At 42.8% G+C, this 26,293-nt stretch overlaps 1 protein-coding gene across 1 annotated transcript; it reads right to left on the bottom strand.

The window, feature by feature from the left end:
- Positions 1 to 9,758: 9,758 nt before the first annotated feature.
- Positions 9,759 to 26,041, bottom strand: MBLAC2 (metallo-beta-lactamase domain containing 2). Its single transcript, XM_042454383.1, has 2 exons — positions 25,492 to 26,041; positions 9,759 to 11,554 (listed from the first exon to the last, which is right to left on the bottom strand). Exons 1-2 carry the CDS (start codon positions 25,982 to 25,984, stop codon positions 11,169 to 11,171), a joined length of 879 nt encoding a protein of 292 aa, XP_042310317.1. The 5' UTR covers positions 25,985 to 26,041; the 3' UTR covers positions 9,759 to 11,168.
- Between the last annotated feature and the right edge of the window lie 252 nt (positions 26,042 to 26,293).

Below are 26,293 nucleotides of genomic sequence, written 5' to 3'. Positions count from 1 at the left end.
CTTTTGGGAAAAGGCAGAAATGCAACATTTCATATTCAGCACATAAAAATAACTGTTCTTTTTCATATACATTACAGTTATGTAAAGTTGTATTGGAACAGTGAGAGACACGTAAAATAGAAAAGTTAGTATAGTATAATCTAAACAGATCCTATAGAATCTTTAAAAAGTCATTTTAGGTGTACATATCTAAATTGCAGCAACATGTGATTAACCCAACATATTCTAATACAAAATCCATTTATTTCTGGTAGTTCAGGTGATTTGCCATTATAGCAACAGAAGCACATTTGGTACAATGAATATTTCTAACCCACAATAGGAATTTTCAGCTATTAAAGCAAATAACTCAAAAGAAGTACAAGATAAAAAAAAAAAACAGCCTCAAGGGGATAATACTTTTGCAAGCTTTTTCATGAATATCCTTGAGGACTGAAAGTGGCATGTAGATTAAAACAAACAAAGTAGGTTGAAAAATGAAACAATACCCCCCTCCCCAAAAGAGTAAAAACAGAGGTTATTCTACACCAGCTATGGTCAGATTCTCTCCAGTTGTTACATAGCCCCAGTTTCAGAGTCTTGAATGTGAGCCAGACTATTGTACCACCTTCAACTCTGAGATTTGTTATCGGTTATTTATTAAATGTGTGTAGTGTTAAGATTGTGTGTGTATGCATCTTCAATTTACCTGTTGATTTATGGCAACACCATGAATTTCATAGGGTTTTCCTAGGCAGAGGTGCTTTTGTCAGTTCCTTCTTCTGAATTGCAGACTATAGTATCTGATATTCATTGGCCATTTCCCATCGTTGGCCCTGCTTAGCTTCCACAATCAAATGGATTTGAGAGCCAATGACCCTAAGACAAATGCCTCTGGGATTTTTTGGAAAACTTTTGTTCGCAGAGGGGTTTGTCTTTGTCTTCCTCTCTGAGGTTGATAGTATGTGACTTGCCCAAACTCACCCAGTGGGTTTCCATGGCCAAGTGGGGATTTCAACCCTGGTCTCAGCATCCTAGTCCAACACTCAAACCATTACACCACACTGTGTATCTATAATTCCATATCTTCAAACATTAAAATAATTTGCATGATTAAACAGTTCTAGAGACTTTCAAAGCAGTAATAAAAAGATAATTCCTTAAGCTGTTCTACAAATAAACATTCTAAACAGAATGTCAACAGTTCTGACTTCTGCAGGATACTGGAGAATGAGAGAGAGAGCAGGTTGGCAACTGGAAAGATGTCTTACCTATACTATATCTTTTTTGACAAAAACCTCAAATTAAACATACTGGGGATTGTATTTAATGAAGGACACTGTAAGTAAGGCACAGTACAGACCTCCATTAAGCAGCGTACCAGCACCAATTCTAGGGTTAGGGAGCGCGTGGCAACTGTACGCTTCCTAACCCTAGTTCATGTGGACAGCGCTGTCCACATGGGGCGTGTGATGATATCACGCACATGCCATGTCCAAACGGCATGGTGCATGCGTGACATTTCCGTGCCACCCCAGACTGCTTACTGCAGCCTGGCTGTGGCACAGGAAGGAGCTTCAAAATGGAGCTCCTTTTCACTGTGCGTATTGTTCCCGCGGCAACTAAATGGCCGCGGGAACAATGCCAAGGAGAAAGGGGCCTGCCGGCCCCTTTCTCCCATGGCACTGGCTGTCGGGGTGTCCGAGGCTATGAAGCCCCAAGGACACCCCTTTTCCAAGCCAGGGAGAAGCGACATTTTGCCGTGGCCTGGAAAAACTCCAAAGGGGTGGTCTGTACCACACCTAAGATATGCATAAACTTATAATCTGAAGAGAACTCCACATAGTATTCTTATGATGTTTCTGCCAAGTATAGTAGGTTCAATGGTATTTGCAGCCTATTAGAAATGCTGGTTTACTTTTCTTAGAGTCTCTACTAGCATGTCTATAAATAAAAACACTTGTTATTTTTGTACTTTGGAGATTGAAATCTGATCTGAACATTATGCATCTTCGGTGTATTTGAATTGTTCATTTTATATTGAAAGTCAACAAGAAAAAAAATTAAGTTATATGGACTTCCTTAAAAATATTCTAATTCTTGAATTATCTGAAAATCTTTTGGCAGGACTAGTGGCTCTGATCCTTACACCTAAACAAACACAGGTCAGTTGCCTTAAGATGAGAGCTAGAGACCACCAATACATCTTGCTCAGTACTACCTCTGCTGACTGGCAGTGACTCTCTAAAAATTGAAAGCAGTCCTAAAAATGCCAGGGAATGAACCTAAGCTCTTCTGAATCAAAAGGGCACCCTCATTCTAAAGTTATCAGTGACCTCACTAATAACCATTTTTCACCTGCTTATGCTGCTGACCTGGAGTCAGCCAACAGCACACTCTAAACACAAAATAGAAAAATATGATATTTGTTCAGTTATCTCCGCAGGTGCAAGATTCCTCATGTGTCATTTCACTGGAGCATTTACGGGAAATACTAAGTTGCTGTCTACCTATTTATTTGTCTAAATAGGACTTCTCCATTCTGGGATCATATTCAGAGTTAGCTGTGTCAGGCATGCAGCAAAATAAAACAAAATCCAAAATTCACAAAATCCAATGCCTTTATAGGCCAAACAAAATGCACAAAATACATCAAGGAAGCTTTCAAAGCCTTATGACGTCCTAAGGAAGAAGCCGCTCTAGACAGCTTCTTCTTGCTGGTGTATCATTGCCATGTGGTTTGGTTGCTGCGGCAACAATAGGCAGCAAAGAGAGGTGGCGTTTCCCCACCCATGTGCACCAGGCCAAAGTTTCGAATTTTGTCTAGATTCAATCTTGCTAGGGCAAAAGGAGAGTAGTCCCAAACAATAAGAACCAGCTGTTAAGAGCTGGCAGCCTGAGTTGAAAAAGCCCATTTTAGACATCAATGGTAAAATGATTTGGATTACTTAATCCAAATTCAAACATGTTAGCCTAGTCTGTTTAGCAACACAGGAGTTTATCACATGGGAGGAATTTCTCTTAATTTTGAATGAAAAGAAAGTGGGGCCAGAACTCATTCACGTGAATTCGCTAGTTCAGCGAATTTACTTGAATTCGAATTGCGTTCATACTGACTTCCCATTGCCCGACATTGTGTGTGATCACCTCTCACGCAATAACGTGAAACCCATGATTGCGCTCGGACTGACTTCCATTGCCCAAAATGGTGTGTGATAGTCTATCACGCAATAACGTTAAAGCCCATGATTGCGTTGGGATTGCCATTGGATTATACTTCCAATTTCCCTTGTCTGATAAACTCTACAGAGAAGAATGTTTTTCAGCCTAGCTTTATTTGTATATATAGAATGAAACCACCAGATGGCATCCTTTTCTTAAAAAATGAAATTGTCTAATGTTCATGTGTATTGAAAAGATTAGTTGTATCCATTCCCTTTCTTTCTTTCTTTCTTTCTTTCTTGTAAATTCATTTGATTTCTCTGTGGAAGAAACAAAATATTTTCAGTACTAGCCCTAGCATAGCACATTTTAGGTATTTTCATTTTCACAGTAAACAGCTGTAAAATATGAACTGCAATACAATGAATTATAAGAACATAATAGCTATATAGCACCTAAGCAGAGAGAGGACCCCAGAGACCATCTGGAGGCTGTAGGGAATTGCAGTTGCTGCTTCTGCTGCTGCCTTTGACATTTGCTTCACCAATGGGACTCTGCTCTTTGTAGGACTAAGGTCTTCTCACTCAGCAGGTATTGCCCATCATCCACCACAGCTGCCTTGCCTGCTTGGAACATAAAAGCAGGACTTTTGCAGGAGCAGGTCTGCTGCTGGACAGCTTGCTGCTAAAGGTGTGACACCAAAGGGGGGGGGGGGGTTGCCTCTTTAGGAGTATGAGCAGGCCTGTTCTTCTGCCCAAAAAGGCAAGGGTTTGTTACCTGCTTTTACCATCAGCCTGTCTTTATATTATATTGGTTGTTTTTAATAGCTACTGCTTTGTCTGCCAGAGAAAGAAGGAGATGCACAGATTTATGGAGCAGCCACTGAAGTGATACAGGGCAGACAGAGATACGTAGGGAAGAGATAATCACAATGTGATGGGGGTGGATAACAGGATATTCATTGCTGCCATACTGTCTCCCAGGTGAAATAACCTGAATAGCCTCGGTGACAGTCCCCATGGATTGAAAATACTACCACTGAATGCCAGGTTGGTGAATGGAAAAGCAACTGCTATTCAGGATTTGATTCTGGATGAGTGTGCCAATCCAACCTGTATTATAGACCTGGCTGCATAAGACCGGGAGAGGTTACTCTCTCTCAGCTCTGCCCACCAGGCCTTTCTGTGTACCAGGTAATCTTGGAGGTGATGTTTGAGTCACTGCAGCTAGTAATAGTGCTAGGGGACTACAACATCCATACTGAGACTGCAATTGGGAATGACTCGGGACTTCATGGCCTCCATGACAACCATGAGTCTGTCCCAAGGGGTACCTGGCCCTATTCATGCTGTTGGACACACTAGACTTTGTTTGCTGTGCTGGCTGGCTGATGGTGATCTTGGTGTGGAGGTACTCTCCACAGTTCCATTATCATGGTCAAATCATTAGCTAGATTCATTGGAGCTCAGAACCCTTGCAAAGGAGGAGGACCGATTAGGAGACTGATGAATCCAGATGGATTCCTGATGGCTCATGGGGATTTTTATATCACCTCAGCAGGCAATCATGGCGAAGCTCTGAATAACCTATGGAATGGGGTAATGGCCAGGGTGGTGCACATAAAATTCCTGAGCGTCCCCTCTTATGAAATGGAGCCAAACTAGTCACCTGGCTTTTCAGGGAGCTGGTGGTGATGAATGAGTGAGACAGAGACTGAAGCAACATTGGCAGAAGACTCCCGAGTCTGACTGAATATGGGCTAAAACCTATCTGAAGGCCTACTCCACAGCAGTGCTGGCAGCAAATAAATTATTATTTGCTGCTGCCATTACATCTGCAAGAAGCTGTCCAGCTGAGCTATCCCATTCAACAGGCTGCTGCAAAGAATTTGCATGGCAGTTTGCAGATAAAGGCACTCTGATCCTCTCCAGCTTCCATGCTGTGGTTGATATAATCCCAGTGGGTGTTATATTGGCTCCCATTTGTCCAGTCTTAATTGATACTTTTCCATTGGTGCAACCTGATAATGTGGACAGGATCCTTGGAGAGTGGACAGCCACTGAGTGTGTATTAGACCTTTGCCCTGACTGGAAGAAACAGATTATCTACTTACATTTCAATCTGGTTTCAGGCCTGGATGTGGAACTTAGGCCCCATACAGACAGGCCAAAATAAAGCTGCTTTGGGTCACTTTGAAGGTATGCTGTTTAAATGATGCATGTGTCCTAAGAGGCCAGAAGCTGCACCAAAGCTGCGCTCCAGTCTTTAGGACTGGAGCATGGCTTTAGGGTGGATTCCGGACTCTTAGGACGCATGTATCTGGGTAATGCGTCCCTGATTTTTCTGGACCTATTTGTTGCTTTCAGTACCATCAGCCATGGGCTTCTGGACCACCTTGCTGTAATTGAACTTGGAGACATGGTTTTACAGTGGCTCCTTTCCTGGAAGGGCAAACTCTGAAGATGGTGCTTTAGGACCCCAACCTCCTAGCCGCTGGCCTGTGGGGTCCCTCAAGGTTGTTTCATCCCCCTTGTTATTTAACATAAACATTAAACAGCTGGGAGAGGTCATCCAGAGTTTAGGGGTGTGGTGCCATCAATATGCGGATGACAATATATGGATGACACCCAACTCTACTATTCTTTTCCATCCCAATCCAAGGAGGCTGTGCTTGTCCTAAACCAGTTTCTGTCATCAGAAATGGACTGGATGGGGAGAAACACATTGAAATTTGATCCAGACAAGACAGAGGTGTTCTTGGTCAGTCATAAGGCATAGCAGGGAATAGGGAATCAGCCTGTGCTGGATGAGGTTACACTCCCCCTGAAGACACAGGTTCACAGTCTGGGTGTACTTCTAGACTCGGTTGTGAACCTGGAGGCCCAAGTTTCCACAGTGGCCAGGAGTGCTTTTGCATATTTAAACCTTGCATGCCACCTGTACATGTTCCCTGAAACATGAGATCTGACCTTCGTGGCATATGTCTTAGTTACATCCCGTTTGGAGTACTGTAATGCACTCTACTTGGGGCTGTCTTTGAAGTGGTCAGAAACTTCAGCTGGTCCTGGGTTCTGAGCTCATCAGAAAAAGCCCTTCTCTCAGATCCACCACTAAAACTCCAGACGACCATGGTTTGAATCCCCCTCAACTATGGCAACCCACTAACTGGGCTTGGCACGTCACATTTTCTGAGCGTTAGTGAAAGGTACTGGCAAACCTCCACTGAATAAATCTTGCCAAGAGCACCCTATAATAGGGTAGGGTTGCCATTAAGCTGGATTAAACATGAAGACATATAACAACAAAACTAGAAGGAACCAAGTTACACAGTGCTTAAGAAAAGGAGACTTAGGAATCCCCACTGTTATGGAAAACAAAGAAAGGCATTTAGAGAAGCCACCTTCCCTCAGTTTACTAACTCTAACATGGAGAAGATTATACTAATCTACTTTCAGGCCTCACGATTAAGGTGAAGTGCTTTCAGAGCATGATGAAAACATTTTTAAAATGTCTTTAGTGTCTTTCACACTTTTTAACAATGAACTGACCAGGATGAGGACCAAGAACAGCACTTGGATATGTCCATAAGGAACTATATTATTTAAAAAAAGTTCTTCCAAATGCACAAAACTGCTTAAAAGAGATAGGAGATGGTATGGATCTATCTTGGGGGGGGGGGGACTAATGGTTCACCCCCACCTTTGTATCACCCAAGAGGTACAACATGTATATCCATTTTCTCCAAGCTTGGTCAAAAATAACATGAAATCACTGAAAGCTGTTTAGTGGCATAATTCTTTTATTATCAATATCTGATAAAATAATATACAACCTTCTTTGAAGACAGTAGCATATATATTTAGTAAAGTTTCATCAGTCAACAGTACAGTGTGTTACATCTTTAACAATGCCTTTCAACCCCATTTTACAGCATAATCTATGACTCAGTTAAGAGAACAATGGTTGAATTGTCTTAACTTTAAGAACTTTGCCTGAAATACATTGTGAGTTGGCTTTTAAACCACTAAAAAGAGTTAAAACCTGAAACCATAGAGGGTTTCTAGACCATTTACAATTAAACCAAAGTAAATGCCTCTTACTGTGTAATATTAAACTGAAAACAGATAATACATCACAATAAATAGGGAATATGGTCAAAATCTTTAATAAAATCTTTCAGAAACACTTATGGTCTTATTATATAAAAATAATTAAGATAGTATGATTATATAACACCCTACTCTGGCACTGTACTTTAATAACCAATGTTATTGGTCTGCCAGATTGGTCTGCCAGAGGGCGGTATACAAATAAATATTATTATTATTATTATTATAATCCAAAGCTGAAGTATAATTTAGATCTAAGGCCCGATTTAAATGGGCCTTTGCGCCGCCCCGGTCACGTGCTAGGGGTTGGCCGAGGATGTAGTGTCCTTACTGGCCTCACCCCTAGCATGTGACAGGGGTGTAAAAATGGCGGTGCCCTGTACACATGGGTGCCGCCATTTTGACGCGACGGATGCATAGCATCCGCACATCCTGGTGCCTTTGTGATGCCGCATGTGCGCCATTGGCACCTTGTGGCATCACAAAGACACCACAAGAAGAACCCGCTTTTTGCAGGTTCTTTTTGTTCCACGACGGAGCCGCGCGGTTTGTCTGCTGCGCCTCCCTTGCGGAGCAAACCAGGGCAGTGGGAGAATGCCCTTTTTGGGCGGTCTGTATCTCGCCTAAGTTAACACTGATGAAGGCTGAAATACATAGTAGACTTGCTAGGAATCATGGTCAGTCTCACTGAACTGAGTGAGATTTGCACCTCACTATGATTAGGAATAAGGCTGTGAAAATCCTATCTGACTACAGTTCTCAAGAACTACAGTTATTGATTTCAGTAGATAATGTGGCATTATGAACCTTAAATTCAGAATGAAATAGAACAGAAGCATTCTTCTTAAAATAACAGATATATGTATATGTATATTTTTAAAGTTGTTTAATAAAATATATTTTAAAAATAACCAATGTAGCTTTTATTTATACAGGTTGAGTATCCCTTATTCATAAATCTAAAATCCAAAATACTCCAAAACTGTCCCCATGGGTGATATAGTGACACCTTTGCTTTCTGACTGTTCAGTGTACACAAACCTTGTTTCATGCACAAAATTATTAAAATATTATGTCTAAAATTACCTTCAAACTATGTGCATAAAGCATATAGGAAACATAAATGAGTTTTGTGTTTAGTCTTGGGTTCCATCCACATATCACATTATGTATATTCACATGTTCCAAAATCCAAAATCCAAAACACTTGTGGTCCCAAGCATTTTGAGTAAGATATACCCAACCTGTACATACTAACTCAAGAGCTCAACAGAATTATTCCATAGTGAAAATTCAGCTCAGTTTTTCTATCTAAGTAATCTTTGGCAGTCACAATAACTACTTATCTGAATTCTTCTCATAGTGGGCAGTCTACAAAGTGCAGTATCTAAGGCTTTTGGAAAAGAACTTTTAAGCTATGCATGGAGAGAGAAGTAGTAAGGGAGGTTCAGTGCAGGAAGTGCCTCAGCAGTACTCCCTGTCAACAAAATAACTTTTTAGTAGTTCAATGCAAAATGTCAAAATACCTGCATCCAAAACAAACAAGGCACTAGCAGGTCACAAGGGCCAGTACAAAACTGGTTGGAAATCTAAGTTAAGAAAGTTAATCACGTTAACCAGGTTAGCCTTAATTGTGCTTAATATTGCTGTTGACACAATGGTTAACTGCAGTTAGCAGGAGGAAGGGCAAGGGTAGAAAGTAGAAAGTGCATAATCTGGCAATCCACTACAAATACAGTGGACCCTTGGTAACTGCTGGGATTTGGTTTCAAATAATACCAAAACCTGTGGATGTTCAAGCCTCAGTAAATACAATGGATATTAAAACAATGTCCCTATATAAATAAAAAATCAAGGTTTGCTTTTTGGAATATATATATATATTTAGTATTTTCAAGCTGTAGATGCTTGAATCCATAGATAAAAAATCCATGAATACAGAGGGCCAACTGTATCTTGAACATAATTTAGACATGACCCTCAATTATCTCTACACTTGCTCATTGTTTTTCTATTTCTATTTCTAATATTTATCCTAAAATTCTACTATTTTCAAGCTTACATTCTTGAGTATCCATTTTGTGCTAAATTGTGCTAAATTTATGTTTCCAAAGCTAAATGCTAATGAAATGGTCTCTAGTTTGGTGCAAGATTCACAAAGATAATTAAAGCTAAAAGACATTTCTAACCCTCATGTTTGAATGGCCATTCACTACCATCTTTCTGCTTAATGTTCTTTTCCAGTGTACAACAGGAAATAGGTCCTCTTAACCTTTGAAGAAGAGAATACATCCAACTAACCACCTTCGAGACTACTCAGGGCTAAAGTGCTGCATATAGTGGGGTCAAACTCTCTATGAACTTTATCACTCAGGGGAAATCGGGCAAAATTGGGGGTTTAAACAGCAATTATCCCAAGCAAAATGCGGTATCACAATTAAGATTTTCACACGACATCACTATTAAACAGGCAATAGTCAGGCAAAAAACAGACAATAAACAGCAACAAATCATTCACATGGAAATCCTGAAAATGATTTGTTGCTGTTTATTGCCTAAGTATTGCCTGTTTAATACTGATGTATGTGAAACTCTTAATTGCGACATCGCATTTTGCATGAGATAATCGCTGTTTAAACCTCCGATTCTCCCCGTGTGATAAGGTCCTATGTGCAATGCACTCTTTGATTTAGAGGGAATACTATGTATTGACAGAAGGATGAAAAACAAATTTGCAAGATGAGACAGAGTTCTAAAGCTGTTATGGATCTCACAAGAAAGGGCCACTTTCCATACCTTTCTTACGGAATACTTAATAATCAAATTAGTTTCCATTTCACAATTATAAGACACAAAAAACAGTCTTCGCATAGGAAACTAGTAATATTCCAGAGGGTTACACAGAGTTTATTATATGTATAATCAAAAAGAAAAGACAAGTGAAAAGGGGTTTTGTTAAGTTGCTTGAAGGTCAGTACTACACAAATTGGGGAAAATAAGGAAAAACAGCTTTAGGAGTTTGCAAAACTTTTACCTAAAGTTCTGCTCACATGTGTAATCTGCAAAGATCCAAAGACACACAAACTGACCCAAAGGTGTGGTTTTTGCTAAATGCCTCCCCAAAAGCATTAAATTCTTCTTCTTCCATTAACCATTTTACTTGATGCATCTAACCATTTGTAGCTAACAAAAGCTGTGCTTTTTCTCCAGCTGCTGTACTAAAGAAATCATTGATCTTGGGCATGTGTACTATATATAAAATTATCAGACCGGAAGCCTTAACAGTTACACACACTCACACTTAAACAATGGTCACATTTACAGAGCAAGCAATATTCTTCAAATATTTACTGCTATTTCACTTGTTTTGGAAACAAAAGCCAAATGCAACACAATTGAAGAAAAGTAACAATATATAATACAACCTTAATATTTGGTAATAACTACAGGTTACATTCACCCATTCAATAAAAATAAATTATTGAATACTTAAGCCTAGTGCATCCATTGAGACAGAGGAATGTTCTGAATCTCCCAACCCACACCCACAATTAAAGACCAGCCATTTAATCTATGCTTTCGACTCAAATACCTAATTCAAGATCTCATCATAAAATTTGACACAAGTGCAAAACAAGTGCATATCATATGCTTCAGAATGCTTTAATATACAAAACAACATGAGAATATCTGTGAGACAGCACTCAATATATGTGCAAACCTGCCTGAAAAAGAAAAAAGAAAGAAAGAAAATAAGTAGCTTTGGCACAGCTACTAGCTTATATTGGCATTTTATTTTAATTTTAAAAATAGAAATGAAGTAGATAAAAATAAGTTTATGGCTTAACAGCCAATTTTTTCATTAAAGAAACTAACATACATTATTGGGTTTGACAACTGAACATTAAATATGTTATCCTATGAAGTTGTTCTAGAATTTGTGGCACGAAGTGCTATGCTTGCGACTGATCTCATTGCACATGCTGAAACTTTGTGACAAATCCCAGCGTTAGAAATGTAGTTTGAAGCCAAATGATAAAGTCGTTCAGGACCAAATGTGTTGAAATGCCCCGGAAGGACTTTCTCCACAAGGCCCGTATTCACTAATTCTATCAGTCGCTGGCAGGATGAAACATAGTCATTTATCCTGCTGTAAGGAAGCCAGTCAATCATTGAGCCATCATATACAACGTCTCCACTGAACAGTATCTTCCGTTCTCTGTCATGCAAACAAATACTTCCTCTTGAATGCCCAGGCATGTGCATGACAGTGAGCTGTCTATCACCAAGGCTGATCACATCCCCTAGAAACAAACATAAATAGAACAGTATGATAAAAGTGAACGTTGAAGTGAATGCAACACAGAATTTGCCCCATTGCATTTGCCTTGTGACTCTATGGCAGACCTCTTTGTTAGAAACACAAATGGAAGCTGAAAAGGCACAAATACCCTTCTTTCTATAGGACCAGCACAATCCCAATAGTCTCCTCCTAAACAAACTTTGCAAAGGGATGTTCATACAAAGATTATTAAATCATGAGTATAAACATTTAAGTTGGTTCAGCTCTTAGCGAAGGAAGAGCAGAGTTACTTTACAGATAGGAATCATTAATTGGTCAAGTGCTTTCCCATCCACTTCAGTCAGGTAAATAACCATATGGAACAGGCAGCTCCAGCTTATGGGAAGACTCACAACACAATCCTTTACATATCTTTGTTGTTGCTGCTGTGTTCCTTCAAGTCTTTTCTGACTTATGGTGACCCTAAGGTGAACCTATCCGGAGGATTTCTTGGCAACTTTTTTTCAGAGGGGGTTTGCCGTTGCTATCCTGTGGGGTTGAGAGTGTGACTTGCCCAAGGTCATCTAGTGCGCTTTTTATTTGGCCCCTGGTCTCCAGAATCATAATCCAATACTCAAACCACTACACATGCTGGCTCTCCTTCCATATCTACTTGTGACTAAACCCCACTGACTTCAGCCTTACATATTTTTATGATTTTAAGATCCTACCCAACACACTCCACCTTCCTTAAGAAACACTGCAACATTGTTTTCACATTTCCTTCTGTCATTAAATTCTTTTTGCCACATCAGACAGGCATTGCAAATTATTTGTTAAATGACAAGCTAGTATTCATCTCTAAACTTATAACTGTTACACTTAGCACAAGATGATTTTCTTTAGAGAATATTACAAATCAAAAATGGATGTGGGGATCTGACACAGACCAATTAAAAAAAAACCAAAGGAATAAATAGAAATATACCACTCTTCCTTATTCTATGTGAAAAAGTTAATACACAAGAACATGTGCTGGCCATGCGTAAGGTCTGGTGTCTTATTTTGTTCTCAGAAATGTGAGACTACAGTATATTACTTTTGCAATAACGTTTCTTAAATGAGAGATATCATTTTAGTTCCAGTTTAACTAAATAAAACAAGGAAGCAATTTTTGCATTTAGTATCTCAGCAGAACATGCTGGTAAATACCAGTATTTCAAAATTATGTCAAAGGAATATGAGAAAAGATGAAGCTTTAGAACAGAGATGGAAATTTAAAACTCATGGGAATTGCATATATGGTCAGCAAATTTCAAATTATCTCTGAATGGTGATGGGAGATAAGTGAGATGACAGAAACCTTTATTAAGGCTACTATTAATCATATAAAGATGGGGGGGGGAATCTGAGTACAGTATTTCCTGCATACTCTTTGTCACCTTTAAAAGCAGAGGGTAGAAATAAAGTGACAATTTTCTAAGTGGAGGTATGTATGTAAACAGCAAGGTGTTGAAGGAACAGTCTTTGGACCATTATTTTATTCAAAAATTATTAGTACGAAACAGTGACTATTAGCATATTAGAAGACACTTATTATTTAGGATGAAAAAATCCAAAAGTTAATTCTGAAATAATCTTTTTGAGCTGGTGTTAAGATAAGATGTTAAAATGTCCTGTTACCTGGGATTGTAGAGGTGAAGAGAAGCACAGCCTGACCTCTGCTGTTGCTCTATACATTAAGGGGCCATGGAATTGTAATTCAGAAGACCATCATATCAAGAGACGTCACCAGCCCAAGAAGGACCAGCTGCAAGGAGATACCTTCCCCATTCCCTGCCAGAAAGAATATCTGGCTTCAGCTGCTAGTTACCCCGCAACTGGACAGCCATGAAGTGACAATGATGTGGCCTCTACTATTAGATGAGAAGCTAAGGAAAGATGTAACTGACCATCCTTAGGAAGCACATCATGGGGAAAAGGAAACCAACCCAGGTCCATCCAACAGCTGTTAAGGTGCATGATCTCTGGACTTTTTCTTCTGTCTACATGTTTTTCTTGCTCTTCCATTGTGTCATCAGGTTATGGGTCTGGAGGCAAGGACATCTCTACAGTACAGAGAAAACTTGTACGCAATCATTATTGCAAGCACCCAAGTTATCAAAAACCTTCCCCTTAGAGGCTCCAGTTAAAAATGGTTTACATTAAGGTATTTGAGGGTCCACATAATTTATCCCTGTGTGTATGTGTGTACATGATTCTAACTTAAGTAATATGTTTTGAGCAGGCATCGGCAACCTACGGTCCGCGGGCCGGATCCAGCCTTCGGCGGGACCGTGGGAGCGGCCCCAGGCCGGCCCTGCCACCGATTGCCGCTGCCAGCCACCCTCCTTCCCCGCCCTGTGAGAAGTCTTCGGCCTTCCCAGGGGGCGGGGGGAACCTTTGGGGCCGCCGGCAAACCCACCAATCAGCGACGTTTGCCGCCGGGCCCTCCTTCCCCCGCCTGTGAGAAGGCTTCCACCTTCCCAGAGGGCGGGGAGAGGCTTGGGGGCCGTGGACCCTGGCGAGAAGGAGGCGGGGGTCCCCTTGTCCTTCCCCAAGCCCGCGGTTGCTGCACAGCCCGCGGGCCTGGCGAGAGGGAGGCGGGGGTCCCCCTCGTCCTTTTCCCCAAGCCCGCGATTGCTGCACGCGCGGGCCTGACAAGAGGGGGGAGGCGGGGTCCCCCTCGTCCCTCTCCCAGCCCACGGTTGCTGCACAGCCGCGGGCCTGGGGGAAGAAGAGGAGGGGGTCCCCTCGTCCTCCCCCAAGCCACGGTTGCTGCACAGCCGCGGGCTGGGAGAAGGAGGCAGGCGTCCCCTTTGTCCCTCCCCCCAAGCCCACGGTTGCTCCACAGCTGCGGGCCTGGGGAGAAGGAGGCGGGGGTCCGCAGGGAAGAGGAGGAGGAAGAGGAGCGAGGAGGAGGGAGGAAGGAAGGAAGAGGGAGATGGGGAAGGAAGGAAGGAAGGAAGGAGGAGGAAGGAAAGGAGAGGAGGAAGGAAGGCAGGAAGGAAGGAAGGAAGCGAAGGAAGGAAGGAAGAGGAGGGGGAGGGAGGGAGGGAGGGGAGGGAGGGAGGGGAGGGAGGGAGGAGGAAGAGAGAGGAGGGAAGGGGGAGGAAGGAAGGAGGAGGAGGAGGAAGAAGACTCTTTCTGAAGGTGAGACAGTGTGCTTTCCACAAGTGCATTTCTGTGTTTTTTCCGTGCTTTTAATGCAAAAAGTTCTGTCTTTAACAATCAGAGTGGTGGTTGGTGGTGGTGGTGGTGATGATGATGTGATGGCTGTGATGATGTGATATGAGTCAGTTGAGAGGCATGCAGGCACTGTTTCTGAAGCCGAGGAGAGTGTCACCTTTCCAAAGTGTGTTTTGGGTGCTTTTTAAGCTAACAAGTCTCCCTTGCTTTGACAATGATAGTGTGGTGGTGATGATGATGATGATGATATGACTCAGCTTCAGAGGCATGCAAGCACTGTTCAGAAGCGAGAGAGTGTCACCTTCCAAGTGTTTTTTGGTGCTTTTAATGCTAACAAGTCTCCCTTGCTTTGACGTGATATTGTGGTGGTGGTGGTGGTGGTGTGTGTGTGATGATGATGATGATGATGATGATGATGATGATATGACTCAGCTTCAGAGGCTGCAAGCACTGTTTCTGATGCCAGAGAGTGTTGACTTTCCAAAGTGCCTTTTCTGTGTGTTTTTGGTTCTTTAATGGTGATAGATATCGCAAGCCTAGTCTGAGGCATGGCCAATGTAAATTGCTGTGATTTTTACAAACCCATGTGCAGTGAAGAAAAACCAAGATCCTTGACCAAGTACACACTTCTGAGAAGTACACTTTGTGCAAAGAACGGTTGAAACCACCTTGACATGTTCAATATGCATAGCCATGTTAAATGCAAGCGTTTAAACCAAGGGTTTGGTTATGGAAACATAGCCTCTGAAATATGCAAGGCCATGTTAGTAGTAAAGCCATGTGAATGCAAAAATGTGTGTGTGTGTGTTGTGTTTGGAATGCAGGTTGGGGTGTTTGGCCAGAAAGGGAGACGAGGAGGAGAGGGTGGGGCAAACGCCTCCTCCTACCCGCGGGGCTTCAGTGGAAGCTTGCCTCCGCGCTGTGCGCTCTGCCCCGGAGGGTGGAAGCTCCACCCCCGACTTGCAGCCCCCGCTCCCAGAGGTGGAAGCTCCACACCCCGGCTTCGGCCTCCCGACTTGTCTGAGGGACAGCAACCCGGCCCCCGGCTCAAAAAGGTTGCCACCCTGTTTTAGAGTGTACATTTTATTATTTTCCATTAAAAATGTCTTAAATTGTATACAGTGATTTAATGTGAGATACCCAGAGACAGAATATTAATGTTTTAATAAAATAAATAAAAATTATCATCATTATCAGGAGAGCCAGTGCAAGTTAGGCCCCAAATGAGACATACTAAACTTTAAAAGTAAATAAATTATGTTCACATGGTTATATGAACTGGTCATAGGCATCCAGGGATTTTGGGGTCAGGAAAGAAATGTAATTGAAAAATGTCAGCTCAGGACTGCAGTAGTACAAAAGGCAAACTGTACGTCATAAAGGAGAATGAAAAATAAAAACAGCAAGTAGCATAATCTTTTTATTAGATTAAATGCTCTGGACATAGGACTGCTGTATCTCAAAGACAGGATATTGCAATACTGGCGACAGTGCAAAAGGAGATTTAATGGCCATACAAGCAGGAAAAAATGGTCATTCTTTCTTACAAAGCAAAAATGAAAGAAAAAAAAGATGAGAAAAGAAGAACAGATATGTAGTTACTTTAAAATAATTAATTTCCACAGGTCACTACGGAAGTCAGCTCAGATCAGGAGAATAATTATTATGCAGCTGCTGCTGTCATATTCAAATTCTATAACTACAGGCAAATTATTATGCAAAAAGGGATGGTTTTCCACTCCAAATTGCAACTGTATTTTTTGCTCACACAATAGAATATGTAATGGGAAGCTGAACACTGGACTGCTAAGTAAAAAATAATGACAAAACAAAGATAGTGTGGGAAATGGACCTTTGCATTTAAGGCACCAAATTCTATAACATTTCATCTGGTGAATCAATGGGATGGCTGTGGGTGTGGGGGCAGGGAGTTTAATCCATTCCTTCCTGGCTATCATTTTGAAGGAAACCCATCCTCTGAAGCCAGAATTTTTGGGGGGTGGGGAGGGGAGGGTATAACAAAAATTCCAGCAGAGCAGTGCTTGAACATTTTGCCTCATGTCTGTGGCACAATAAGGGATAATTCATTGTTTAAAAAGGAAGAAGGTGAGCAGGAGAAGAAAGACTAGGAGCGCCTTTCACACTACCCAATTCTAGCATTATGATTCCACTTTTAGTCCTACAGATCCTGGGATTTGCAGTTTATGGAGGGACATTTAGAATCCTCACCTTTAGTGGCTCATCAAAGCCCAGGATTCCACAGCATGCTGCCATAACAGTTAAACTGGAAACATAGGGTGTGTCTACACTGCAGAAATAAAGCAGTTTGACACCACCTTAACAACCATGACTTAATGCTATTCTGGGATTTATAAGTTTGTGAGATATGTAGCCTTTCCTGTCAGAGAGCTCTGGTGCCCCACCAAACTACAAATCTCAGAATTCCATAGCATTGAGCCATGGAAGTTAAAGTGGTGTCAAACTGCTTTATTTCTGCAGGGTGACAAGAGCCACTGGTGAGATACAGACTGCCCAAAAAGGGTGGTCTGCCGCTGCCTCCATTTCTGCCGACGGGAAGCCTCAGCCTCCAAACAGTGAGGCTTCCCAGAGGCGGAAAAAGAAGCCGCAAAAAGCGGCTTCTTTTTGCGGCGCGCAAGTGACGCCACAGTGTGCCATTGGCTACCCCCCTTCTCCTCACACCAGAGCAGACCCACACCTTGAAACAGCACAGAGTTCCCCTTTCCCGCCCCCAGGCAGGTAAAAGAGAGAGTGAGAGAGACAGAAAGAAAAGAAATCCAGCACAGAGTTCTCCTTTCCCACCCCCAGGCAGGTAAAAGAGAGAGTGAGAGAGATAGAATGAGAAGAAATCCAAGAATCCAACACTTCCTTCAAAGCACCTAGCTGAACTATAGCTCCCAAATCGGAAAACACTCCTACCCACAGGCAGTGCTACCAAAGTTCGCATCAACCACCGCTGCCAAACATGTGGTGATCCCTGGGAGTCCAGCAGCCACCCAGCCGCCCTGTGCTTGGCACTTATTCCCAGGGAGTCCCTTAAACTTTCCCCTAGAGTCTCCTAGGTCTCCATTCCCGCTCCCTGCTGAGCTGAATGAGACCCCTTGAGATCCTGTATTCTTCGCTGCCACCACCCAGTGAATCTCAATGAACTACGTCTCCCTAAGCACACACTGGGACTTGCTAGGGATTTCTAGTTTCCTTCCTTGCTAACTTAAAGCAGTCAGTAACCCAGCTAAGGCACGTGTACAGGAGCAGAGAGAGACAGCAGATACTTTTAAAGAAAGATATTTATTTTAAAGAAATAGAATAGGATAGGAAGATATCATTCATGCAAAGCCTCCTTGCCTTGCAGGTACAGAAAGCATAGTTACAAAGTATTCATTTCAGGCAAGCTATTAGATAAACATAACAAAACCTAAACTCACTAGCTAACACATTTCCTAGCTACCCACACAGGGATGGGATGTGCAGTCCTTGTTGAGTTCTCGGATGCAAGGAGCTGGCCCTCATAACCTAGCTCCACTTGCATTACTTCTGCCTGCCTCAGGGCAGGCACACAGCTGCTCCCACAGCAGCATGCCAAGATGGAGAACAAAGAAAGCATAGGGCCCCCCCCCCCCCCGCAAGATGAGGAAGAGGAGAGACAAAGGACCACATGCCTTTTAAAGGCTTTTCATGGAATGTTCTTGAATCCTACTCTATGATGTAGCTGCTCTTTAGCATGTGATGTCAGCTCTCATTAGCATGTACCTCCCCCCAGATTAACCCTTTGTGGTTCAGAAGTCCCCAAATGACTGGAGGGCCCAGTCATTACAGGCACACTCGCAACGTCACCTGGGCGCCGCAACATGCGGACGCTAGGTGTCCGTTACATTAAAATGGCGGCACCCATGTGAACAGGGTGCCGCCATTTTGTACGTACTCCATACATACTAGGGTTGCAGGCGTCTAAAAGAGACGCCCCCCAGGCAACCCTAGTACGTACGGAGTATGTACTTGGGTGCCCGTCTGTTCAGGGCCATAGTGCTAGAATTGTGTATTATTAAGGGGCCAAAGTAAAAATTTAAAAAGACAATGGAGGACATGGTCAGAATTTGAACAAAATCATTCTAACCTAACCATAAGGCAGGTTAACTCCATGAACACGCATACAGAGATTAGGCTGCCTCACCAACAATCCCCAGGATGTTAAAAAAGCATGGTTCTCTGAGGTATGGCCACCAACATGTAAATCTTAAGAAGAGTAAAAGCTGGTGGAAGAGTCATCCCTGGATGCATTTTGAAAGAAGCCTTTAAGTGGTTTTCAGAAAGTTCCCTAAATGTTTTTCTTTGCTTATGTAAGGCTTACCTGAAACATGGTTGTTTCATTTCCAATGTGCATAGTTATTTTGAATAAAAAGTTTGCAAAAATATGTTGAAATTCCCTTCATCTTTGTGGAAGAACCTATCCCTATTCCTTCCATGCTGTTTCTACCTCTGATACCAAATTTTCTGTTACAGATGAAATGTCCAGGAACACATTTACTTCGGTATTATTGTAATATTTATTTGTTTCCCCTTTTCTCTGAAAACTGGGACGTCAAATGAAGTGTAACTGTAAAGTTCAATTTTGACAACAGGAGTCTCTTAAGGAAATATACCACAGAAAAATAAACCAGATTGCTATAAAATATAAAAGGCACAAAAGCACACAGATCCAATTGTCCAGTAATATAACAGAATTTGGAATGAAGCTATTTTTCCCTACAATTAACTAATCTATTAGATTTCTTTATATTACTCTCTTTCCATACTGCAAGCACCATGCATAACAAAGTAATTGCTATGGGATTAACTGAAAGGATGGGAGTTAAAAGATAAAAAGCAGGATTTGTGCCACTTTCCACCAATCCAATTAGATTTCAGATCTGCTTAATTCCGCAAATCTAGTCAATCAAGTAAACTGCTGACAGAAAATCTCAGTGACTAAGCACTCATTTTTAGAAACAGAGGCTTTGTGAAATATAGCTACTAGCTGCCTGACCTTAATATTACTACCTTTCTGATGGCTTATCTGGATCATCTCCACTATCATCTTTTTGCTTCAAAGTGAGGGCTGCAAACTCACAAGCATTTTCATGAGGCTCTGTTTCTCAACTTCACGTTAAAATATATTTTGTACAAGTCAAGCTAATTATAAGCAGCACACTGCCTTTTAACTTCTTCAATCATTTTATTTTATGGCTTTATATCTCTTCCATCTTTCCTGTTTTTTCATGTTGCTAGCTTAGCCTCTGTGATTAACAATGAAATACACATTGAGTCTCCCTTAACTGAAATATTTGGAACCAAAAGTGTTTTGGGTTTTTTTTTGGGGGGGGGGGGGGTTGAATATTTGCATATACAAAAGGAGATATCTTGGAGATGGGACTAAACATGAAATTCGTTTATTTTGCATATATTTTATACACATATATAGTCTGAACATAATTGTATACATAATATTTTATTTTTTTTAAAAAATAATTTATTTAAATATTTTAAATTAAATATTAAATTATTTATTTTTAAATAATTAATTAAAAATATCAGAGCCTTGATTTTCTGCATAAAACAAAGTTTGTGTACACTGAACTATCAGCCAGCAAAGGTGTAACTATCTTTAAAAACCCATGTGAACAATTTTGGAGTATTTGGGATTTTTGGATTTTGGAATTCTGGATAAGAGACACTCAACTTGTATCAATGGTCTTGTCTGCATTGGCCAGGATACTCTGGGGGCAGTCCTGAAGCTGACCCAACCCTCCCGCGTTATAAAGGCTGTCCATCCTGACACCAAGCGGCTGTCCGCACACATGTCCCGCTGAGCCTGCTAGCGCATCTGCCACTGCCACAGGTTACTTTGCTCTGGCGTCAGTGACGATCACACAGCTGGATGCCTTATTCGGACGTCAGTGAGCAACACACAACAGAAGTGTTGGACAGCTCAATGGAATCTGAGGACAGCTAACAACAACAAATTTCTGTCTCTATACTACCTATACAGTAGGCTCAAATATTGTGTCATAGCGACCCAGTCTGCACAGGCCAAATAAAGCAGCCACCTCCCTCCTCTAAGCAGGTAGACCAGAAGACACATGATTCAAATCCCTGTTCTGGTACAAACACACTGGGTGACATCCAGTCCACTCAGCCCCAGAACCAGGGTATACCTCCTCATAAAGGAGTTGCTATTTCCTCTGTTTTGATCCTAGCCTAACGTTATGTTTAATTACCTAACAGTAAACCAGTGCTCCCTATTTTTGATTTTATTTATTTATTTATTTATTTAGGTATTTATATTTTTAATCAGACAGTTTTCTGCCCTCAGGCTTACAATCTAAAAGACACGAAACAAAAGGAGAAGGGAATGGTTGAGGGAAAGGGGATGAGGTCCAGTGGTTCTTTTCTCCCTCTGAGGCCTGGACCAAGGCAGATGGATTGGAGGGAGGGCTCTTCCAATGATACAAGGGCCAACTCTGCTTTAAAGCAAACCACCATCTTGGGGCTAAAACTAGTGTTTGGCAAATATGATATGAAGAATGGAAAGATATCCAATGGTATATGAGTCACCAGCGGTTCACTCCTGCTTGAGTGAAGCACTGTCTGGTCGCGACATGCACACTCCAGCTGCCTTGGGAGCAGGTGGTGCAGTTAGTGGGGCTTCAATATGGCTTCGAAAAAGGCAGCTTCAAGTCACTTTTTCCTGCCTGTCTGTTTCGCCCCTATATTTATTCAGAAGTAATCCAAATTAATTTCTGTAGATCGTACTTCAAAGTATGCACACCAAGAATTGAACACTCATGTCTTAAGGAAATGAACTTGTCCTCCCGGGAGAGACAATGACCACATCAAACTAATTTGGGGGAAAGCTCTTCCGAGGCTTCACAATAACGGAAATTCTGTGCTCCATCTTCAAATGTGAATACACAGCTAATGATCTCATATCTTCCTGTGAAATCTTAATCAAATGTTCTTCTCTCTAGATGTGCTCTTCCTGTAAGCAAAGAGGCAAAGTGGCAATTGATGCCATTCCTGGCAGGCTGCTCACCTCTGGGAATGCCACCTAGCCATGGGGGGGGGGGAGATGTCTCAGAATCCTATTTCAGCTACCCAGATCAGAAAATACTAACAAAAATTGTTCAATTCATTCCTCTTTAAGAAAGAAGCAAAAATCATCCTTCTTCCTCCTGAAGAAGAAAAATGTCAGAGTTTAATAGACAAAAAAAATTTACACCTGGTAATCCATACCTTGTTTTCATACTCTTTCAAAGAGTATGTTTTATGTTTAATATTTAATTATAGGTCCAAAACACACTGCTGAAATAATGCAGTTTGAGACCACTTTAACTGCCCTGGCTAAGAGCTAGGGAGTCCTAAGAATTGTAGTTTATTGTGGCCTCAGAACTCTCTGACAGAGAAGGCTAAATGCCTCACAAGGCTACAGTTCCCAGAATTCCCTAGCACTGAGCCAGGGAATTCCCTAGCACTGAGCCCTAGCACAGGGCAGTTAAAGCAGTCTCACACGGGATTATTTCTGCAGGGTATTTTGGACCATAGTACTGTAAAGACTGCTGAAGGTTCAGTACAAAGGTATGGACTTCCCAGGAGGACCGATCAGCAGAGCATGCTTAGAAGCTTCCACACAACTGGGAGCTCCACTTTGTTTGCTATTTAAATAAATACGTTATATGATATAAAAAGAAACCAAAGTGTGTATGCATGTATGCATAAATTAATAATTGCACTGGAATATTTTTCATTCTATTTTTAACAGAGTTATTTTTATGTTTTAACTACCTTTTGTTTGTATTTCAGTTTTATTGTTATATGTCTTAAGTAACATTTTTGCCAAAAAGGCAAAAATAAATAAATAAAAAGTGCACCCAAACCGACTTGGAAATCCATCTCAGAGTACGCATGCAAAGGTCTTTGGAGGAGCCCACATGCCCAGGGATACTGGAGGCAGGGTCTGCACCTGCTTAGGGCTTCAGAACACTAATTGAGAACAAGCCTATATACACAATTACTACAAATGAACTACCAAAGCTATCCTAGGGGACACATGGATACCCTATTTGTTTTTGGCATTTTTACTCCACCTTTCTAGGAAGGGCTACAGATCTGTGATAGAGCACATGTATTGTGTGCAAAAGATTTTAGTTCAACCCTATCATGTAAGTACCTCACTGAACTACAAATCCCAGGATTCCACAGGATACAGCCATGACACTAAAAGTGCTCTCAAACTAGGTAATTCCCCTGAACTAAGGCACTAGAATTCTCTAACAGAAAAAACAGCCCACATAACTCTCCTAGCTACAATTTGCAGCATGCCATAGGATGCAGTCATGACAGCATGGCATCAAACTGCTATAGCTATGTTGTGTAGAGACACTCTCACAGTTCTGTGCACTGCTTTGTTCGAAACTTGCTAAGATACAATCCCATACCATTTTGGTCAAAAGTCTTTATTAAATAACTAAAGTGTCCATTCAACTTGCTGACAATCAAAACTTTTAGACGAGAAACTAGACTGCCTCGGTCCCCTGAACAAATCTTGGCAAGAAAATCCAGTGAAGACCCTGTGTCTTCAGGTGACCATAAGTCAGAAATGACACGGTGTATTTTTTCTAGTCAACTATTTGTTTCAAAATATTAATTTAAATAAACAAATATTAGACTTGATCGGTGAATGCCAACTGCGAGTAAATGTGCCTTAAAGGTACGGCTGGCCTTTTGGCTTTGAAACAACATGCCATATCCCACTATGATATAACCCGTGCACATGACACTTACTATATATAGCATTCAGTGGCTAAGCTAGCATTTGTTTTAGAGGGCTTGTTTTTCAAAAGACATTATGCAACAATGCCTGCTGGCAAACTAGAATGGATCGTTTTTTAAATGAATTGTTTACCATGTACTCCCTTCCTTCCAGTGACAGAGAGGCCCTACAAAAATGTACAGTAATACCCAACCTTTCTTAGACATATGTTGTATGCCATCCCACACTCAAGAGTTCATCTTCTGCTATCTATTCTTCAGGAGCTGACAGAGATGCCCCCAACCACAGTCTCTCAATGGCTGGCACATAGTGTATATGCCTATAAGCCTTTAAGACATATCCACAGTCCAGTTGAATACATGGCACACAAATTTTGGTACCCCCATTTCCACTCCTTCCTTCCCCACTGACGTTCCCCTGCACCGCTCCTACCATACTATTTGGATGGTACAAAAACATCCCAAATCCACAAAACAGGTATACTTGGCTGTATGGCCAACACAAGGACCACTGGATATGTATCCTATTTGGATGTTTCCCAAGAACCTTCAAAGCCATACAGGAAAAGTTACAGTATTTGCTTTCATATTTCACAGACATCTAAATCTTCAGACCCTGGAGCATTGCCCTGGGCTCAAGGAAACCTGAAGCATCACTGATTATTCCCTTCTCTCTTCCTATCAAAGGCAGCCAGTGCATTCAAAGTCCCATTCTCATCCCACTTGCTCTTCTGTACTAGACAAGCAACGCCCTTCTCCACCCAAACATAAAGGTGGTGGGGTTTTATATCTTGTGGCCATAAAGTGTCAGAGTTCACACAAACATCTCCCATCATTGCTGCCTCTTTATGATGCAGCAACATTAACCTTATCCATGTTACCTGTACTAGATTCCACTGAATATTAGTACTGGCGAAGGATAGTGATAAGATGCAAAATGTCTCTCTTTTCGGCAAGTTAATCATCCTATATAAACATATCTACTTCATATGTTAGTGAAATGATGGGAAACTTGTGTAGTGAATCGAGGGCTCTGGTATTCCTCCCTTTCGATCAATACTGGAGCACCTTAAAGAGGTGAGTCTGAGAGACAGGAATGGCTGGCATGCAGCTCTCTTGGGGAGCCCCATTTGTTGGTCTGAAAGTTGTCTCAAGGGGCCTCTACGCTGCAGGAATAATGCCGTTTGACACTACTTTAAGTGTTGTAGCTCCATCCCATGGAATCCCCTTTTCTGCCCACAGAAAGCCAGCATGCTGCAGTGGGTTTGAGTGCTGGACTATGACTTTGGGGACCAGGGTTTGGGGACTTGGCCATGAAACCTGCTGGGTGACCTTGGGCAAGTCACACTCTCTCAGCCTCAGGGGAAGGCAATGACAAATCTTCTCTGAACTGATCTTGCCAAGAAAACCCCAAGATAGCTTCACTTTACAGTCACCATAAGTGGAAAACGACTTGAAGGCATACAACAGCAGTGTCCAAATCCCCACTGGATCATGGTCAGCCACTACATGATCTCCCTCAGCCTCAAAGGATGGGAATGGCAAGCACCCTACTCTGGACCAATCCTTCCATGAAAACCCCTTGATAGGTTCATCTCAGGGTCGCCTAAGTCAGGAATGATGTGAAGAAGGCACACGACAAGAAGCGTCACAAAATGATGAATCCCAGCCTTCTGCCGAATGGAGCCCTGGCAGTTAAGGTGCTGTCAAAGCAAACCCACCAGATGTCATCTCTACAAAGGTCCCCTCCCCAACTGTGTCCCCTTTAATGGCTTTCGGACTCCACCCCCCAGGATCCCAGACTATGGACCGACGTGGCCGAGGCTGCTGGGCGCTGCAGTCCCAACTCCGCTGAGAGGGGCCACAGCCGGGCCCGAGCCGCCCCTCCCCCGAGTCCCTGCTGCTCACCCTCCTGGAGGAGGAGCGTGGGCTGGACGGGGCGGACGCGGAACTGCCTGGCGCTCCAGCTGGGGGCCGGCGGGCGGACCACCTCCCGGCCCGAGAGCCAGGTCACCGTCTCGTAGTTGTCCCCGCGGCGCAGCGCCCCGGCCTCGGCTCGGTGGACGGCCACCTCCGGGAACTGGTGCAGCCCCCCGGCGTGGTCGAAGTGGACGTGGGTGGCCACCGCCAGCAAGGGACGCGCCCCGGGGACCCCCTCCGGCTTCGCCGGCGGCGGCGCCTCGGAGGAGGAGGAAGAGGAGGAGGCGGCGTCCAGCAGCCCCGCCAAGCGCAGGTAGTCCGGGAGGCTGCGGAGGCCGAGCCCGGTGTCGATGACCACGTCCCTCTGGGAGCCCCGCACCAGCCAGATGTTGGCCCGGTTGCCGGACTCGTAGAAGCGCTCCTGGATCCAGAAGATCCCGCCGCCCAGGGACTTGTGCGCGAACCACTCCAGCGCAGACATCGCCGGCGGCAGCAGCGGCAGCGGCCTCTCCCCGACGGCCAAGGGAGGAAGAAGGAGCCCGCCCCTCGCCCCTCGCCCCGCCCACTGCGGCACCACGTCACAGAGGCCCCGGAATCCCCTCGACGGGGAACTACAAGACCCACAATGCAACGCAGCCGAAAGAGTAGAGGAGCAGCGCTGGAGGAGAGGGCAGTGCGGTTACGTGGACTCTCCCCTGCTTTTCTCCCACTACGCTCTTATATAGCGCTGCTGTTCCACTGTTACTGCCTCTGTTTGCCTCCTGTTGCATGCTGGGATTTGCAGTTTAAG

Source organism: Sceloporus undulatus, chromosome 2 (assembly GCF_019175285.1).
Source record: "Sceloporus undulatus isolate JIND9_A2432 ecotype Alabama chromosome 2, SceUnd_v1.1, whole genome shotgun sequence".
Lineage (NCBI taxonomy): Eukaryota > Metazoa > Chordata > Lepidosauria > Squamata > Phrynosomatidae > Sceloporus > Sceloporus undulatus.
This window is presented reverse-complemented; position numbering and strand designations above follow the sequence as displayed.

What these genes read in the sequence shown, in the direction of transcription:
- MBLAC2 (XM_042454383.1), bottom strand. Translation starts at nt 25,984, where the DNA reads ATGTCTGCGCTGGAGTGGTTCGCGCACAAGTCCCTGGGCGGCGGGATC. An exon ending in CACGCTCCTCCTCCAGGAGG is followed by an intron (nt 11,555 to 25,491) that starts GTGAGCAGCAGG and finishes GTTTGTTTCTAG; the next exon opens with GGGATGTGATCAGCCTTGGT.